Consider the following 19,143-nt stretch of genomic DNA (forward strand, 5'->3'; position numbering starts at 1 on the left):
GAGGCAACCTTCACCAAGGTTTTACCACTCCAAGTGATTGGTTCACCTTCACCAAGGTTTTACTACTCCAAGAGAGTAACCTTCACTTGAGCAACCTCACAACCCAACTTCCCCAACCCCTTATACAACCAACAAAGAATCTTTCTACTCAAAAATCTCACTTGTAAGCTTGTATTTTGTGTTGGCAAAAGTCTCTAGTCTTCTTGTGCTTTGGGATTTTTATAGAAGGTGAGAAATGGCTCCAAAAGACTCTCCAACGGTCAAATATTAATTGCTGTCAAAACTAGCCGTTGGCCTGTCGGACGTCCGACAGGTGCCTGTCAGACGTCCGAACCACCTGTCGGACGTCCGAACCCTGCGTCCGAACGTAGGCAGAGAGTCATCAAATCTTTGCGAAATTTCTCGGACGTCCGATGCGATCGATGTGCGTCCGAGGCGTGCGTCCGATCCTTCCGGACGTCCGATGCTTCCTCACGAGCGTCCGACAGAGTTTCCTTCTTGATGTTCTTCATCCTTTCGGACGTCCGATAATTTCCTTTTGGCCGTCCGACATGAGTGACCTGATTTTGCTTCTTCATTTGGTTGGTTTTCTTTCCTTGACACCATTGATCCTGATTCTAACAAATTTCTCACATAAAAACATTAGACCAAATCTACATTTTGGTTTGTTAATCATCAAAACCAAGGATTGATCGACCAAGGTCAACAATTTATAAACAACTCATACAATTGGTAATTTAGAAATTTAAAGACTGAAAAAGCTTTGTGCTGTATGTGACGAGAGAAACCTGAAAATTTGAAACAATTAACAACCTGAGAAAAATGTGAGAATCCTGATGGGGAAATAAAGTATCAAATGATTTAAGTATTTATAAACCCAAATCAAGGTTATTTGATCATTGTACAACCTTACACCATACTATAACTTCATATTTTAAAAAAAAAAAAACAGTCACCATTTCAAAGATTTGAAAAATTATATTAATGGTAGCACATTTATTCATCAGATACAACAAATGAAACATATCTACTTCCAAACAAAAGACCAATATAAGAAGGGATAATTCAGAAACCTCCCCTAAGGTTTTCAACTATCTTGTAATATCTCGGTCCAACCAACAATTAAAAAGTAATATTAAGAGAGAGAAGATAATATGATTCCACTATGGCCCTTAATTTACTAAATTGTTTAATTAATTTAATACCCAACCAAACAGTAAAGAAAACATTATAATTTGCTGTTTATTATCAAGAATTAAATTGCATAGGGTATCAAAAATAGTATATTATTTTATATATTTTATTTAATGTAAGATCTAAATTACTCTTTTCAATTAGAAACCTATTATCAAACATGATCAATAACAAATAATTAAAAATATGTGACCAAAATATTATAATGAGTGGATTTTAATACCATAAAAATCTCAACAACTAATCTTAATATGTTGACAAGAATATTTATGATATTAGAGTTTGTTCTCTGTAATATTTTGATTGCAAATTTTTGAATTATTTATTGTTGATCATGTTTAACATTGACTAAGTAATTGAAAAGAGTAATTTAAATATTGTATTAAGTGAAAAATATAAAATGATATATTATTTTTTGGTGCTATATGTGATTTGATCCCCAATGATAAATAGCAAATTTTAGTGTTTTTCTTTAATGTGTAGATTTGTATTAAATTAATTAAATAATGTAGATTAGGAGAAATGATGGAATCATGTTATTTTCTCTCTCATAATATGACATTTTAATTATCAATTGGGTCTAAATGTTATAAGATAATTAACTTCAAGAGAGGTTAGTGCAATTTTTAATACTTGAAGGGAGGTCAATGAAATAGTTAGAAACTTCAAGGAAGGTTTTTGAAATTATCCCATATAAGAAACCCTTAAAGCTTCAAAAATTTCTCTACTTTTTCATAAACTTAATTCAATATAATTGCCGAGTTCACAACTTTTTCACCTTTACTATTATCTAATGTAAAAGGTAAAGGTGCAAAAGGTGCAAACTCAACAATTCTAGCATCAAAGTTGACTAAAAATCATTCTTTTTCAATAATAAATGACGTAATGACTTCTTTTTCTTTTTTTTTTCTTCCCAATAAAACATAATCAATTTAAAAGGTTGTACAAAAGAAATTTCGCAAATGTTCTACCTCGGAGGAAACTTTACTAGAGATCAACTCTTAGAATTCGGGGAGGGTTGGGCTGGGTTCGATGGTAAAATAGAAGGAATTGCAAATAACAGATTCTGCTTTCAACCTCCTACTTACAAAAAAATCTTTAAAAAGAAAACTCCCATTACTCCTATGCATTTTTCATAATTCTGGGAAAAATTTGTGAACAATACCACACCTTTTTCATTTGTCCTTGACCAAACGACATCGTTTAGCGGTGTTGTCTTTGGCTTCACTGGCAAAAGTAGCAACTCTAGCCTCGTTGCTCGACAGTCAACACTTCCAGTAATTTTCTCAAAATCCAAAAACCTTTTTTTTTTGGGAGTTAATAATAGACTAGTGAAACTAGCAGTCGGAAAGACACCGATCCGGCGAAAATGGCTGGCAGACTGAGTCACATGGCATCCCGCATCATGGGCGGCAATGGCGTCGTCGCCCGCTCCGTTGGCTCATCCCTTCGCCTCCGCTCTGGCATGGGCCTACCTGTTGGCAAACATATCGTCCCAGACAAACCTGTAATTAGCTTTCCCTTCTGAACTCTTCCTGATAGACCCTATCTTCCATTTTCCAATTGCTTAATTTTTACATTTCCGTTTCTTTTCTCAGGTTCCGGTGAATGATGAGCTGGTATGGGACAACGGAACTCCATTTCCGGAACCTTGTATTGATCGAATTGCTGAAACAGTTGGAAAGGTTAGATCGTTTCATTATTTTCTGTGGAAGTGTATGAGTCATATCTTGGGTTTTCTATTTTGGGAATTAAAGTTGGAAATTCTAGGGTTTTGAGATTTGTTGGTTATTCAATTGGGTGATCATAATTATTTTGTTTCAGTATGAAGCATTGGCTTGGATGTGTGGAGGATTAGGGTTTTTCGCGAGCCTTGGACTGTTAGCTGTTTGGAATGACAAAGCTTCAAAAATCCCATATGTAAGTCCACAACTTATGACCCCTCTTTAACCGTTTTCGATTCTTATAAGCTGTGTTGCAATGTAAAATGCTGTGATGCTCCATTGCTGTTAGCCATTATACCGGTAGTTCAATATATCTATTCCATTCATTCAATATGTTTATCCATTAGTTGAATTTAACTATGCAATTGGTTTAATAATGTTTATCTAACTGGTTAATATATTGAAGTAACAATGTGGTACCAGGTGGCACTATAGAGTCTCCGATAATATAGTGTGCTGAAATGTTTCTCACGAAAGATACACTTTAATGTGCATCGTTTCCTCTTTCTTGTCTTTGATCGTGCATGTGTGGAATTGGATCTTATGATGATTGAGTTGAGTGTGATTTTCTTTTTGAAGAAGTTTTGAAGTCGGAATAGTTTTGGGTATTACATTATTCCTGTTTTTTTACTAACTTAAAGCCTGAGATTTTTGCAATTGGAAGCTGAGAATTTATTTTTTTAAATTCTTTTTCGGTGATAAGGTACTGGATGGGAGTCCAGGCTTATGTGAGATATAATGTATGACATGGATGGATTGACAATATAAGTCAGGGTGATCTTCTAGAAAAGAGTGTGAGAGTTTTCAACTCGGAAAACCATCTTGGATTATAGTTTAGCACAAAGCAGGGTGTCCTGATTGCTAAAGGTGCCTGTACTAGGCTGTCTGCACTATCTTATGGTAGAAAAGCCTTGCATGACTGTCATTTTTTTGTATCTACATGGTATGAAATCACCTATTCAAGAAATGCTGAAAAACGCTACCTGTGGCAAAAGATGAATATGTCAAGGTGTCTAACTTGTTAGATAACTTGTTAGATGAAGGACTGAAGTCTTCTGGCCTTCACTATTATAAGATTTCTTTTTTGGGGGCATGTTCTTCCTTTTATGCACATGGTTGTTACTATTATTATATGGAAGTCACCAACTCTGCACTTTCTGATGAATTAAATTTGTTGCATTTATACAAATGCCAGACTTTTGTTAATATTAATTGTTTGTAAGCTTAATCGTGGGATGGATCTTCATGTTCCTTTAACAAAATATTACTGTTTCACTCGTCCTCCTTTTCATGAAAGTAAAAACCCTGGTACCTGCAGTAATTTCTGGGTGACTTCTGTTGAATTGTTAGAAAATAAAAATGGTTTACACTTTACAATGGGGAAACTCACTTGTGAAAAGAATGCTTTCTTTCAGTTCCCTCTCTTGATCTCTCTCTAATAGGGGAGACGTCATTATTTTGTTCATCATTCCAGCAGTTGAAAGAACAAGTAAATCTTTGAATGAGACCTCGCTCTTTTCTCACTCAAAACGATGCCAGGATGTTCACATTCTTGGTGGGTAGTAAGCATGAGAATGTGACTTTTGGTGAGAAGCAAATTGTCAAGTAGATGAACATTGTTTTCTCTGAACTTGATGACCAAAAAAACTTTTCATTAGGTGTAAAATTTCTGATGGGTTCTGTCTGTCTAAAAGGGTGGGCGCTTAAAGAGGCCCAGTGTAACCTGTAACCTTTGTACAGATATTATTGTTAATGTGCTTAATCTGTACCGCTATAGATGACCATTCTTGATGTGTGGTAAGCACGAGAATGTCACTTTTGGTGAGATGCAAATTGTCAAGTAGATGACCATCTTTTTCTCTAAACTGATGAAGGGCGGTTGACAACCAAAAAATCTTTCATTATGTGTAAAAATTATGATGGATCCGTCTGTCTAAGACAGGCAGCCACTTAAAGAGGCCCAGTGTAACCTGTAACCTTCAATATGGACATTGTTAAGTGCTTAATCTGTATTGCTTTACTTATTTATTTATTTATGTGTGTTTAAAGTGTGTAGAGAGGCTTGAGGGGGGAACTGTACCTTGATTGTATATGGTTTACAAAGTTACTGAAGTGCAATTAATCCAATTGCACTCTTGACTAATCTGCCATTGGGCAACATTACTCATTTGGTGTTGTTTTTGTTTTGACCAGACGCCAAAGGTCTATCCATATGACAATCTCAGAGCGGAGCTTGGTGAAGAACCCTAGATAGCTTGTTGAACCTAAATGTGCAAATGCATTTCATGGGTGTTTTGTTTAATTGTCCCTTTTTAAGTCAATAGTATGAAATAATCCTGCTGTATCTAACGTTTTCTGGCAAACAGTTGAATACTGATTCTGTTTTAATCCATTTGTGGCTCCTTTCATATGTTTTGTGTCATCTGGCTTGTGTGGACGATTTACTGCTTCACAAACAGGGCTCGAATTCTAAACTTGAAAGTAAAAGGGCGAGAAGGGTGTAGGGAGAGATAGGAGGATTATATATAGACTTTGAGAAACTTTATATGCATTTCTCAATAATAACAAGTGAATTGGTTCATTCTATCATATTCATTGACTAATTTGAAAAATTTATCTACTGTCACGATAAACTGAATAGAGTTGAACCCTGATAACAAGTGTTTTTTTTTTTGGCTCGGTTTCAGGTTTCTTTGCTTTCATATTTCTAATCTTTTACACAATTCTGCGTCATACTCCGAGATTCCGTCCAAACGAAACTTTTAAAGTGATGCTTTATCCCTTGAAGGCACATGTAAGATACTCTACTTCTTATGCCAAGATTAATGAAGGCGTGAAAGGAGGCACTATAAACTTTACGCCTTTGGGTAGTATGAATTTGACGATAAACACATTGAGCAGGACCAGATTTATGACGTCTTCGATATTGATACAAGTAATGAAACCCTTTCCTCTGTCATGAAGTCTAACTGAAGGCGTGAAGACAAAGTAAGGGAAGGCGTGGAAAAGGTAGAAGAAGCAAAGGAAAGCGTGGGTTCCAAACCACGCTTTAGCTAGCAGATGATTCTGCAACAAACTCACAAGAAGATACTGGAACTTGAATAACAAACTTTCAAATGTCTGCAACGACCTCGCAGCCACTTGGTCACGCAAATTAAAAGATATGAAGATTGGTTACCAGCTAGTAGTCTATAAATAGAATAGAATGAATGTAATAGGCAAGCATTTTTTGTGTAATTCCAACAGAGATTGGGGCTGAGCCTCTTTCTGTTTCTTCCCCCCAAAATTTCTTCGTTCTTGCTTATCCCCTTAATCTTTCCCGCCCTTATTTTCTGTATCCATTAATACATTCGATCAGCCATAGTTTTCGGAATCTATTCACAACTTATCTCTGCAATTGATTAGTTACTATCAAGTTGAATTACCCATTCCTGTTATTAATTTAGAGTTCCCACAATAGCTCAGTCTGGTACCATTACAGTGGTATCAGAGCTAGCTACGAGTCATCAGGGATGACTAAAACACAGGAGGAGGCGATGAGGAGGGACCTGACTGAGCTAGGGAATGTCATGAGGACATTTGCCAATAAGAATGATGGAATGGAGCAAGCCATGAGAGCCATGGAACAAAGGCAAGAGAGTACTGAAAAAACTATAAAAAACTTGGATCAGAAGTATGAGAGCATGATGAATATGATGGCACAGATGATGGCCAAACTGACTGACAAGGAAAAGAGTGAAGAAGGAAGCAGCTCAGGAGGATATCAGAAATTGGATCTGGTCAGCAAAAAACCTGAGAAAGCAGAAGGAAGAGGAGGGAACAGGCTGCCTAAACTTGACTTCCCTGTGTTTGATGGAGAAAATCCCAGGGAATGGGTCAGGAGAGCCAACAAGTACTTCCAGATCCAGGGAGTAGAAGAGGAGCTGAAATCTGATCTGGCTCAACTGTATCTTAAGGGGAAGGCAGACATATGGTTCCATGGAATGTACCATGGGAGAACTGAAGTTCCATGGGAGGAGTTGTCCATAGCAATATGTGAGAGATTCGGAGGGGGAACACCAGAGGAGACCATAGAGGAGTTCAACAAGCTGTCGCAGACAGGGAGTGTAACTGATTACCTGGAGAAGTTTGAGCTGCTAAAATCCCTGGTAATGCCTCTGCTACCTAACCAACCTGATTCCTATTATAAATCCTGTTTTCTAAGTGGCTTGAAGAGTGAGATTGTGAACATGGTGAGAATGGCTAGACCTCACACTTTAGCAGATACTATAGAAGCTGCTAAGCTGCAGGAAAAGAATTTGGAAGTTATAAGGAGAGCACAAAGGCCAATGTCCCACGGGGTCCCAGTCAACCCCAATGCAATGGGGAACAACAGGCCAAATACTGTCCCACAGCTGAGGAACAAGTGGCACAGTGAAGGCTCTAAAGTACTCAAGGACAGTGACCACAAGGCAAGGGAAACCACAGCAGGCCATTTCAGGAAAATTTCTCCCACAGAATTCAACTACAGGAGAGAAAGAGGTCTATGTTATAAGTGCGCAGAACCCTACACTCTGGGCCACGTTTGCAAGCAAGCTCAGATTCAGTATATCTTGATTGACGAACCATCTGAACTGATTGAAGAAACTGATGGGAAAATGGATGAAGGAGAGGAGTTCTGTGACTGTATTGAAGGAGGAATCAGTGATGAGAGGATAGAGGTTTCAATTCACACTTTGTCTGGGGGAAATGGACACAGCACCTTTAAACTGAGAGGAACTCTTGAGGGGAGGGAGCTCCTGATTCTGGTTGACAGTGGCAGCACCCATTGTTTTCTGGATGAAAGGTTGGCTTCTCACCTACAACTGCAGGTGACAGGAGTTCCCCTGACAGTTAGAGTGGCCAATGGGGAAAAACTGGAGTCTAGGCAATTCAGCAGACCACTGAATTGGAAGGTTCAGGGGCATGAGTTTCAGCACAACTTCAACACCTTGCAACTAGGAAGCTGTGATATGGTACTGGGAGTGGACTGACTGGCCAGATATAGTCCCATCGAATTTGACTTCAATCAGCTGAGCATGAGGTTCTCCAAGGGAAAAGAGAAGGTAGAACTGAAGGGTGAATCTAATAAGCTTAAGCTGACAACCATTAAAGGGAGCAAGTTGGCAAAATAGAAAAGGAAGCAGGAGTATGGAGTCACTACATTTCTCACTATAGTGGAGGAGGGACAGGAAAGACATGGAAAGATGCCAACAGAGGTGAAAGAAATACTGAACCAATACCAAGATATATTTGCTGAGCCCCAGGGTCTGCCTCCTCCTAGGAGCCATGACCTTGGGATACCACTCAGGGAAGGTGCCAGACCATTTCAGATCAGGCCTTACAGATGCCCCTATGTGCAGAAGTCAGAAATAGAGAGGCTGGTAAGGGAAATAGTGCAAATGGGGATTGTACAGCCTAGCAATAGCCCCTTTGCCTCTCCTGTCCTGCTAGTTAAGAAGAAGGATGGTAGTTGGAGGTTCTGTGTGGACTACAGGCAGCTCAATGAGCTTACAGTAAAGGATAAATTTCCAATGCCTTTGATAGATGAGTTGATTGACGAATTACATGGATCCAAGTATTTCACTAAAATTGATCTAAGGGCAGGTTACCATCAGATCAGGGTCAAGGTGGAAGACAGATACAAGACTGCATTCAGGACTCATCAGGGACTGTACGAATTCAAGGTGATGCCATTTGGGCTAACTAATGCCCCTGCTACATTCCAGAGCTTGATGAACCAAGTCTTCAGGGAACAACTGAGGAAATATGTGATAGTATTCTTTGATGACATCTTGGTGTACAGCCCCACCTTAGAAGCTCATCTCCAACATGTAGCAGACGTATTGGACCTGTTGAGACAACACCAACTGTTTGCAAAACAGAGCAAATGCTGCTTTGCACAGACTCAAATTGAATACCTAGGCCATATAATCACTGCTGGAGGGGTGCAGGCAGATCCTAAGAAAATTGAAGGGATGATGCACTGGCCAAGGCCTAGAAATGTGAAGCAGCTAAAGGGGTTCCTAGGATTAACAGGCTACTATAGGAAATTTGTGAGGGGTTATGGATCCATTGCCAAGCCCCTAACAACTTTACTAAGGAAGGGGGGATTCCAATGGACTGAGGAGGCTGAAGAAGCATTCCAGAGGCTTAAGATGGCTATGTGTAGTACACTTGTACTAGCTTTGCCAGATTTCACCAAGACCTTCATCATAGAAACTGATGCATGCTATGGAGGGATAGGAGCTGTGCTTATGCAGGAAAGGAGACCTATTGCCTATTTAAGTCAGAGCTTAGGGGCAAAGAATTTGGGACTATCCATTTATGAGAAGGAACTATTGGCACTAGTCACTGCAGTTACCAAGTGGCGACATTACTTGGAAGGTCATCACTTCATAATCAGGACAGATCACCAGAGCCTCAAGTATTTGCTTGAACAAAGGATCACTACCCCACTTCAACAGAAGTGGCTCACCAAACTGTTGGGATTAAGCTATGAAATTCAGTACAAGAAGGGCAGAGAGAATGTTGTTGCAGATGCACTATCCAGGAGAAGCAGCAAAGAGGAAGGGGAGATAGCAGAAACGACATGTGTCATTCCTGAGTGGGTCAAGGAAGTGGAGGAAAGCTATCAAGGAGATGAAGAAGTTCAGGAGCTGATCAAAAGTCTGGTGCTCACACCAAGTTCCCAGCAGAACTACTCCTATCAAAATGGGATAGTCAAACACAAGGGAAGAGTGGTAGTAGGAAAAGGAGGACAAATCAGGAGGAAAATCATCACTGTCATCCATGATTCACAACTAGGAGGCCACTCTGGGGTACAAGCTAGCTACCTGAGGGCCAAGCAATTCTTCCACTGGCCAGGGATGTATAAGGACGTCAAAGATACAGTGCTGCAGTGTGACACCTGTAGGAGATGCAAGGACGAGCATGTTGCTTACCCTGGTCTCCTGCAACCATTGCCCACACCACAGTACTCCTGGAGTCATGTCACCATGGATTTTATTGAGGGATTGCCTACTTCAGAAAGGAAAGACACAATCATGGTCACAGTGGATAGGTTCACTAAGTATGCTCACTTTACCAGCCTAACTCATCCTTTTGATGCCCCAATAGTGGCCAGAGTCTTCCTGGACCAAGTTTGTAGACTACATGGAATGCCACTAAGCATGCTGTCAGACAGAGATAAGGTATTTACCAGTCAATTCTGGACAGAGTTATTCTCAATAATGGGGACTGAACTATGCTTAAGTACTGCCTACCACCTTCAGACAGATGGGCAATCTGAGAGGGTGAATCAAGTACTTGAAATGTATCTACGATGCATGACACATCAGGAGCCCAAGAGATGGAATGCCTGGCTATCCTTGGCAGAATGGTGGTATAACACCACTTATCACACTGCCATACAGATGAGCCCTTTTGAGGCATTATATGGAATGAAGCCACCTCAGCTAGCTTTAGGTGTATATTCACACTCTAAAGTGGCCACGGTGGCAGATCACTTACAAGAAAGGGAGAGAATCGAAGGATTACTTAAGAAGAACCTGGAGGAAGCCAAAAACAGAATGAAGGTCTATGCTGATAGAAGAAGGACTGAAAGGGAATTTGAGGTTGGAGATTGGGTGTACCTTAGGCTGCAACCTTACAGGCAAAACTCTGTGGAGATGAGAAGCAACACAAAATTGTCAGCAAGGTACTTTGGACCTTATCAAGTCATTCAGAAGATAGGGAAGGTGGCCTACAAACTTCAGCTCCCAGCTTCATCAAGGATACACCCAGTTTTTCATGTTTCCCAGCTAAAAAGGAAGATAGGACAGAAGGTGGTTCCAGTATTACAACTGCCAGACACAAATGAGAAGGGTCACTTCAGGGTAGAGCCAATGGCTGTGCTAGATCGAAGGATTGTTAAGAAAAAAAAATGCAGCAGCAGTCCAGTGGCTAATACAATGGTGGGGAGCCTCGCCTGCAGAAGCAACGTGGGAAGATGCAGAAGAGATAGAACGCAAATTTCCAGAGTTCCAATCTTGAGGTCAAGATTTAATTGCAGGGGGAGCTATTGTCATGAAGTCTAACTGAAGGCGTGAAGACAAAGTAAGGGAAGGCGTGGAAAAGGTAGAAGAAGCAAAGGAAAGCGTGGGTTCCAAACCACGCTTTAGCTAGCAGATGATTCTGCAACAAACTCACAAGAAGATACTGGAACTTGAATAACAAACTTTCAAATGTCTGCAACGACCTCGCAGCCACTTGGTCACGCAAATTAAAAGATATGAAGATTGGTTACCAGCTAGTAGTCTATAAATAGAATAGAATGAATGTAATAGGCAAGCATTTTTTGTGTAATTCCAACAGAGATTGGGGCTGAGCCTCTTTCTGTTTCTTCCCCCCAAAATTTCTTCGTTCTTGCTTATCCCCTTAATCTTTCCCGCCCTTATTTTCTGTATCCATTAATACATTCGATCAGCCATAGTTTTCGGAATCTATTCACAACTTATCTCTGCAATTGATTAGTTACTATCAAGTTGAATTACCCATTCCTGTTATTAATTTAGAGTTCCCACAATAGCTCAGTCTGGTACCATTACATCCTCGTATGTTTAGAACTTAGAAATCCTTTGCACTTCCAAAACGCGCATACCCTGGATGTGGATGGTACAGAATCCCAAAATGCATACATACATTAAGAAACTTCTGCTGTGATTAGAATCACTCTTGTATGAAATATTAATTATTTGATCTTCTGGAGTTTTTGAATTATCATCATCATCATTATCATTTGTCAAAGCCTTCCCCAAACAAATAAGTTTCACTTTTTTTTTTTATTTTATTTTAATGGCCTTCAAGGTTGTGATTTGCGAAGAGATCATCTCTGTTTACACTGCTTTTGAGCTTTAGCTGATTTTGATTTCTTTCTATAATTAACTTTTGCAAAATTTACAACAGATGGGTATGGGCCTATAGAGAATTTGACTCCTAAACCACGCGGTTTAAAATATAAACTCACAATTATTACATCATAGCATGCCAAGACTAGATAATCACTTTAGCTTTAGTTATGGTATCCACTAAAACATGTGCATCAGCACTCCATCCATCCCGCTTTGAATTTACTCTTGCAGACTAGCATACGCATTGCGAGGAAGTCAAACAATTAGCTGTTTGTATGCCCAATCCCAGACCACGATTTTGCACGTATTTTTTTGGTAATAATCTACACACACACACACACATTTCACACACACACACACATATATATATGTAGCATGTGCGAGGAAGTCAAACAATTAGCCTTAAGATCTGCCGAATCGCAGACCGCGATTTTGGTAATAATCTATACATATACACTATGCATGACTCCGAGAGCCCCAAGTACATCTGAGCAAGAATTTTCAGCTCTGATTTGCTTACTGTGGCACTGGCAAATACTAACCCCCCGATTGAATGTACAATTCTTTACACTGTTCTTGAAGCTCATGAGCATCAAAAGGGCAAGATGTTGATCCATAAAATAGATATTATTATTATTATTGTTGACTCAACATGGTAAAACCTTGCACGTTCATCTCAGATTGATCCTTGAGAAAAATCCGTTATCGCCCACTTGAGAAAAAGACGAATCAGTTTATAAAACATTAATTTTGATTCCCTCGTTTGACAGAAAATAGGCAAGTAACGCAGATGTCCAAAAACTCAAGAACAACTGGGCTAATGTTTAATTTGTAAAGCCAGCTTGTTCAAAATCCTATAGGATTTCGTTTTGATCTTCCCACATGGAACTTGTTATGCAGAAAGAAAAAAAAAATTTGGAAAAATGATGTAAGTTTCATCTATAAAAGCCTGAAATTCTTTGCCATTTTCCATCAGCATTCACCAATCTTTGAGAATTTCCAGGGTCCGAGTGTCTCCAATATGGCTTCAAAAACTCATGCAACGACTGCAATTGCTCTGATCACAATCAACCTCCTTTTCATCACTTTTGTAAGCTCTAATAACCTCCCATGCCCAACACCCCCACTCCCACCCCTTCCCCCTCCCCCACCAAAAGACTCTAGCTACACTAGTACCCCTCCGAAGCCTTATTATCCAGAAACTCCCCCACCTCCAAAAGACTATAGCTATAACCGTCCTCCCCCCAAGACTGATCACCCCAAATCGCCTCCACCACCAAATGAATACAGCTACACTAGTCCTCCCAAGCCTTACAGCCCCATATCTCCTTCACCACCAAAGGATTATAGCTACACTACCAGTCCTCCAAAGACTTACAACCCCGCTCCACCCCCAGAAGACTACAGATACACCAGTCCTCCCAAGCCTTACTACCCAAAACCATCTCCACCACCTCATTACTATTATCCCAAGGAAACTTGCTCGATTGACATTCTCAAGTTTGGAACATGTGCCAACCCGTTGGACTTTTTGGTAACCAATGGTAAAGTTGGAACACCACCAGAAGCTCCAACTTGCTGCAGTCTGGTTGAGGGTCTTGATGATTTTGAAGCCGCTCTATGCCTGTGCACTGCCCTCAAAGGAAATGTCTTGGGATTTATATACGACATTTCTCTTAAGTTTAGCTTGCTCTGCAAGCACTGCCAAAGAGAGGTCCCATTTGGGTTCCAATGCGGATATTAAAACAAGCTCAATTACTTTTCTGCTGCTTCCTGTTTTCCAATTCTTTTAAGTTCTTCCCTTTATTTATTTCTGTTACCATTTTTTGGGGAAGACTATTGCTTCTTGTTTGTTGATTATTTGATTTGGAGGAAACATCTAAGTTCTAACCTTCCTTCTCATGATTTTTTTCTTTTGTTTTTCCATCTTAAAGGATGTTATGCTATTTTTGTCTTCCGCTATTGTTCTTGCTTTTGATTTATCCTTTTTTTAAATCCTCGAATAAACTAACGTAACATATCGAAAAATTGCGCTTGTCTTCAGTGGCACGAAGTTATTCCCCTTTTCTAACCACGCCTCTCCCCAAGAGAATGGGTTTCTTTGGAGACGTGACTGTACTGCCTTTCTGGTCTCACGTCTTTGAGAAAGGGCGAAGCAATAGTTTAATACTCTAGTTTAGTTGGATGCGACATTTTCTCATCTTTCTTATGGGCCTATATCCCAATTGTCAGACAAGTAAATACACTACTGCTTTTCCATCTTCAGATGAATAATTTGTGTTCCACAAAAAGTTATTTGAATTTCTGCTCCACATTCTTTAATCAGAATTATCATGTTCTGGTTTCTACCTTAGAGGAATTAGATTCCTGTCTTACAACATCGAATTAGCAGGAATCCCTGGACAAAATTTTGATCTACGTCACATACACTTTACAGGGGAAAAAGAAAAAAAAAAAAACAAAAGAGAGGAATGTGCTGGTATGACATTATAAAGAATTGACATATGCACATCGCTTCTTATGGTCTTCAAGGTTGTGAATGGAACAGCTCCGGCCCTCTTGGCAGTGGCGGCCGTCGACTCGTATGATTGTATATAAAATGCTCAGGCTGCTCATTTGGGCTATCTTGAACTCCAAGCATATCCCCATGTACACCCATCCCTACATATTGTTGCACCACCAGCACCGAAACCGTGGTAGCAAAATCTGATGACGCTAATAAATCCCCTATCGCACCAAGTTCGGGGCACTCACTCCAATCAGTAAGCCCCGCCGTTAATGGTGATACCGTGCCTTGTCCTCGTCCAATGATGAATAAATCATGAATGCTGTCTATAGATCTAATTGCTGCTACCGTTTCTTCACCATTTCTCACCACTCTTTCCGTGTAAACTATAGAATCATCATGCATTGTTCTGCTCCTGAACTGATTTATGTAATCCTCATCTAGTTGTTTTTCTCTATCATCATCTGTTACCACCGTTAATATTCCAGGAGCACTGGCTTCCCCTCTCCGCCCTGATGAGGATGACGGTTCAGCTGTTTCTTCCCCTGGAATAAACCGCATCACAGTTAGATTAATCCCTGGATGCTCACTCATCCTCCATGCATATGCCAAGGCTTCTCGATCATCCGGACCACCGAAGAATAGTATGGCAACATGGTGAGAAACCTGGCCTGCTGCTAACCTTGTGGAGCTGCTAAGGCCTCTGTCAACAAGAATACCAACTGAGCAAGGTGCATTGACTAAAACATTCTGATTGATAGTTCTAAAAGCTGGATTGGTTGATTCCATCCCTCCATCAACTGTTTGTTGCTTGTGAAAAGGGATTATAATGAATGCAGCCCTTTTATCCTCCGCTAAATTGCAGATGTCTTCATGCATCGTGGAGTAAGGAGAGATTGCTGTCAGAGGTTGGACTGAAACACAGCCAGCATGCTGCTCAAAATTTTCGAATGCGTTGATAATATGATCTGATTGTGCTTGAGCTCGATTGAGGGCTGGTCTGCCCGATTTTCGGCTGTTGTGGACAATTAGCATTGCTGATGCACGGCCTGAAAGTTCAACCAGGTGCAGGACATATATGCATATTGGAGATTTTTTGGTTGGGTGAGATGCCTCAAGGAGGTTGATTATTGTCGGGACATTTCTAGGAGTATGGACGCATACAAGTACTCGGAACTCACTGTCTGGTTTTGATCTCTGAACTGTTCTCTTCTTGTAGGGTGCAAACTTTCTTGCTGGCTTGTAAATTAGTGTAACAATTGGTATGATGATTGATGTTTTAACCACTGATATAATTACCATGATTGCAAAAGACTGGTCATCTAAGACCTGCACTCAGGTGTATGTAACCAGTTTAAGAAGCAATTTGCTACAAAAACATCGCAAATGACAGAAACAAGAAATTTGCTAATTTGGCTATTGAACTTTATCTTTTCTCATCCCTTGAATCCTAGATAAGTTTAAAATTACAGATATAAACTCTGGCGTCTTGGTCCAAGAACCTAATTGAACCGTTAAAAAAGGATAGAATGACTAACGCGATTGCTTCCGTGCTATAATTTCTCAGTTGTAGAAAGTGGCGACCATTTACTTTGCTTCTGCCAAGCAACGTGTTATGTTTTTCGCATCAGGTCATGAAGGAATAAGAACAGTTAACATTACTTCATTGGTACTTATATTAGAGGGGTTCCACGTGTTGATTCGCTAAGTTATGAAAGGCTTGAAACAATCAAGATGTAGGGATACGTATGCATGTAGATGCAAATTCAATCGATGTAGGTGGTAATCAGCTAGAGAGAGTACCTTTTGGTCTTTGCCAACATTGAGGATGATTATTTCCACGAGGCCCTTAGTGTTCATGAGAAAGCCAAGAGTTAGACCTTCATAAAATGGCATCTTGTAGTAGAGAGCGACGAGAAGTGTGCCAGCAATTTTCCCAGCACAAGAAAGAACTATGACCAGAAAGAGAATACACCATGTTCCCACTCCTTTGATTGTACTAATTTCTGTCTTGAGCCCGCTAATAGCAAAGAAAAGAGGAAGCAGAAGTCCTGAAACGAAGTCCTCTAGCCTTTCTATAAGCGTTAAACCGATAGGTCCATTTGGGATAATTAGGCCAAACACAAATGCTCCAAAAACAGAATGTGTCCCAAGGGCATCAGTAATAAAACCACATATCATCACTCCAGTAAGAATTAGGCATATGAAGAAATCACTGATGGTTTCACCTTCTGGGGTTCGTCGTATCATCCATGAAATAAGAGGCCTAACTGCAAATATGCAGAAAAGCACAAAAGCAGAACTTGACAGGATCACCCAAACGGAAGCTAAGGACACGGATGCATTCTCTGCCAGGGCAATTGCAAAAGCTAATAAAATCCATGCACACATGTCGTTCACCAGGGCGGACGACATGGCGATTCTACCTATCTCCGTGTTAAGAAGTTTAAGCTCTGCTAGGACTCTCGCAAGCACTGGAAATGCAGTAACAGAAAGAGCAACTCCAAGAAATAGTATGAAAGTGCCCTGCTTCATGTACTGTGATTTCTGGTGCAACATAAGGGAAAATGAAGTACCAATAAGAAAAGGTAGTATCATGCCAGCGACAGCAATTGCCAAGGCCTTTTTCCCAGTACGACGGATCACGGCAAGGTCCATTTCTACTCCAACTAGGAAAAGGAAATAAAGAAGACCTATATTTGCCATTGTCTCGAGCACCATCACACTTCTGAGGGGGAAAACTGCATTTGCGAATTTAGTGCTTTGTCCTAGTACCGATGGACCCAATATTATTCCACCCTGAAAATTAATGAGCAAAAGATTACTAAGTAATCGAATTAATCAGTGTTAAATGGACGCAGCCGCTTAGTTGCCTATAGAAAATAGAGAAAGAGGTAGCTACTTGGGATTGCATGACTGTAAAGCTGTGTCTTATGATATTTACACATGAACAAAGTTGTAGTGGAAGCAGTCGATGGAAGTAGGACTAAGATTACGACAATAACGCAGTTCAACTGCGGAACAGCTGTTCAGTAAATTATAATCCTTTTCCTTACTTTGGCAGAAAGTGAAACATGTTAGAAAATTGGATTTATAAGTATCTTACTTTCAGTTCCATAAAAGTTCAACAGGTGGAAAGTGATGCATATGTTACAACTCTTTCGAATTTGCTATTGCTTTGAGATATTATCTGATTGACGCATACGTTCAAATGGTACCCTTGATGGACCGAATACTTAGGTCTATGCAAACAGGTTTGGCTCGTTTTTGTTCGTTATCCAACAAGCTAATCAATCAACTACCAATTCAGTAATTGATCAAATTTCAGATCCATGTCAATCATCTGGAGTATACTGCATTTCTAAGTTGATCCAAAATTTCATTAGAAACAAAATGATTTTGACCAAAAAAAAAAAAAAAGAAGCTTACTTACAAGAATTTCAGAGATCACACGGGGCTGGCGAAGGGGTTTCAAGATGTAAACAAGAATACGAGTGACAACCACAACCAACGTTAATTGCAATATAAAGAGTGGTAGGGAATAGTCCAGTGGATTATCACCCTGCCAGATACCGTTTGTTGTTATCATCGTCGGTGCATAACAAACAATTGTCTCATCAGTTGAGTTTGCCGTTGTTGCTGCTTCGTCCGCCATTGTTTCCTTTGTTGTATCAAAACTATCAACCTATCCTTCTGAATAATCACAATTTCTTAAAATTTTATACACTTGAGAACGTAGGCAACTTTGTTGATTTGCATGGCTGCTACTTTCGTGGTTATGGATGTTACAACACCAAAAACATGTTGTTATTCAATTCAAATGATGAAAACATGCTCAGACACAAAAAATTTACATGAAAGAGAGGGATATAGAAGAGAAAATAATTAGTTTTTTTGGATGTTCCTTTGGTACTGGGGAGAGAAAGAGGGAGAGAGACAAGAAATTAGGTGTTTTCTTGTGGATACCCGGTCCATATGGCCGCTCTATCTTCTGCGGTCAAAACTTAATACTGTACTTCACTAAGAATGTAATGTGCCTATATTTAGAAAATTTGCTTGCTTGCAATTTCATGCTTTCTTCTTTGTCAGAAGAAGTAACCACTAACCACATGATGCGATGCAAGTAGATAACACTCAAATTGACTAATTTCCACCACATTTTCAGGATAGTTCCACGTATTTCAGGTCATTCTTCGTTTGAGAAAGAAGAAAACATTGAGAAAGTCATTCATGTTTACAGTCCAAGACAATATATGGTCAAATAAAACGGTTGTTGGCCAGTCCTGAAAACATGATACATTTATCTTCTTATGCGCACTAACCAGTAAGTAAACAGTAACTTTCACAAACGTAGGCAATGTCCATATTGGCCCTATTTTTTCCATTTCAATATGAGCCCATTTCTATTTTGGAGTTCCACTACATTTTTTTAATATGTTTTTGCTAGCCCTTCTATTTTGCTTGAGATAGTATTTTACGCACAATTTAGACTAAAAATTTCTCCTATATGTATCAGATAATTTAGAAAATTTGGTTTTCACCTGTTCAATGGTAAATTTAGTAGCGGATGTAGAATTTTTCTTCCTCTCTATTTGGGTGAGCAAAACACCGTTGGATTAAAGTGAGTCAGTGGAGCAACAAAGGATTTCTTATCGAACCTTAATTTTTAAATGAAACTTAAAAGTGACCTCCAAAGCCATACCAATATTCCTCTAAGGAAGAATAAGCATTTGTATGAAAAACTATTGTTCAATGTTAAGGGTGTGAACTATTTTAGTCATGGGGGGAAGAAAACACTTGCACTGCCAGT

At 39.6% G+C, this 19,143-nt stretch overlaps 3 protein-coding genes across 3 annotated transcripts; 2 read left to right on the forward strand and 1 right to left on the reverse strand.

Moving 5' to 3' along the window:
* The first annotated feature begins 2,441 nt into the window (after window positions 1-2,441).
* LOC113779798 (NADH dehydrogenase [ubiquinone] 1 beta subcomplex subunit 8, mitochondrial) lies at window positions 2,442-5,328 on the forward strand. The gene is made up of 4 exons (XM_027325521.1): window positions 2,442-2,701; window positions 2,793-2,879; window positions 3,019-3,114; window positions 5,112-5,328. The coding sequence occupies exons 1-4, from the start codon at window positions 2,564-2,566 to the stop codon at window positions 5,166-5,168; spliced, it is 378 nt and encodes a 125-aa protein (XP_027181322.1). The 5' UTR covers window positions 2,442-2,563; the 3' UTR covers window positions 5,169-5,328.
* A 7,520-nt stretch (window positions 5,329-12,848) lies between these two features.
* On the forward strand, window positions 12,849-13,571 carry LOC113780853 (extensin-3-like). The gene has a single exon (XM_027326637.1). The coding sequence runs from the start codon at window positions 12,849-12,851 to the stop codon at window positions 13,569-13,571; it is 723 nt and encodes a 240-aa protein (XP_027182438.1).
* Window positions 13,572-14,354: 783 nt separating this feature from the next.
* Window positions 14,355-17,988, reverse strand: LOC113780854 (cation/H(+) antiporter 15). The gene is made up of 3 exons (XM_027326638.1): window positions 17,767-17,988; window positions 16,137-17,132; window positions 14,355-15,662 (listed from the first exon to the last, which is right to left on the reverse strand). The coding sequence occupies exons 1-3, from the start codon at window positions 17,986-17,988 to the stop codon at window positions 14,355-14,357; spliced, it is 2,526 nt and encodes an 841-aa protein (XP_027182439.1).
* Window positions 17,989-19,143: the final 1,155 nt, after the last annotated feature.

Source organism: Coffea eugenioides, chromosome 8, assembly GCF_003713205.1.
Source record: "Coffea eugenioides isolate CCC68of chromosome 8, Ceug_1.0, whole genome shotgun sequence".
Lineage (NCBI taxonomy): Eukaryota > Viridiplantae > Streptophyta > Magnoliopsida > Gentianales > Rubiaceae > Coffea > Coffea eugenioides.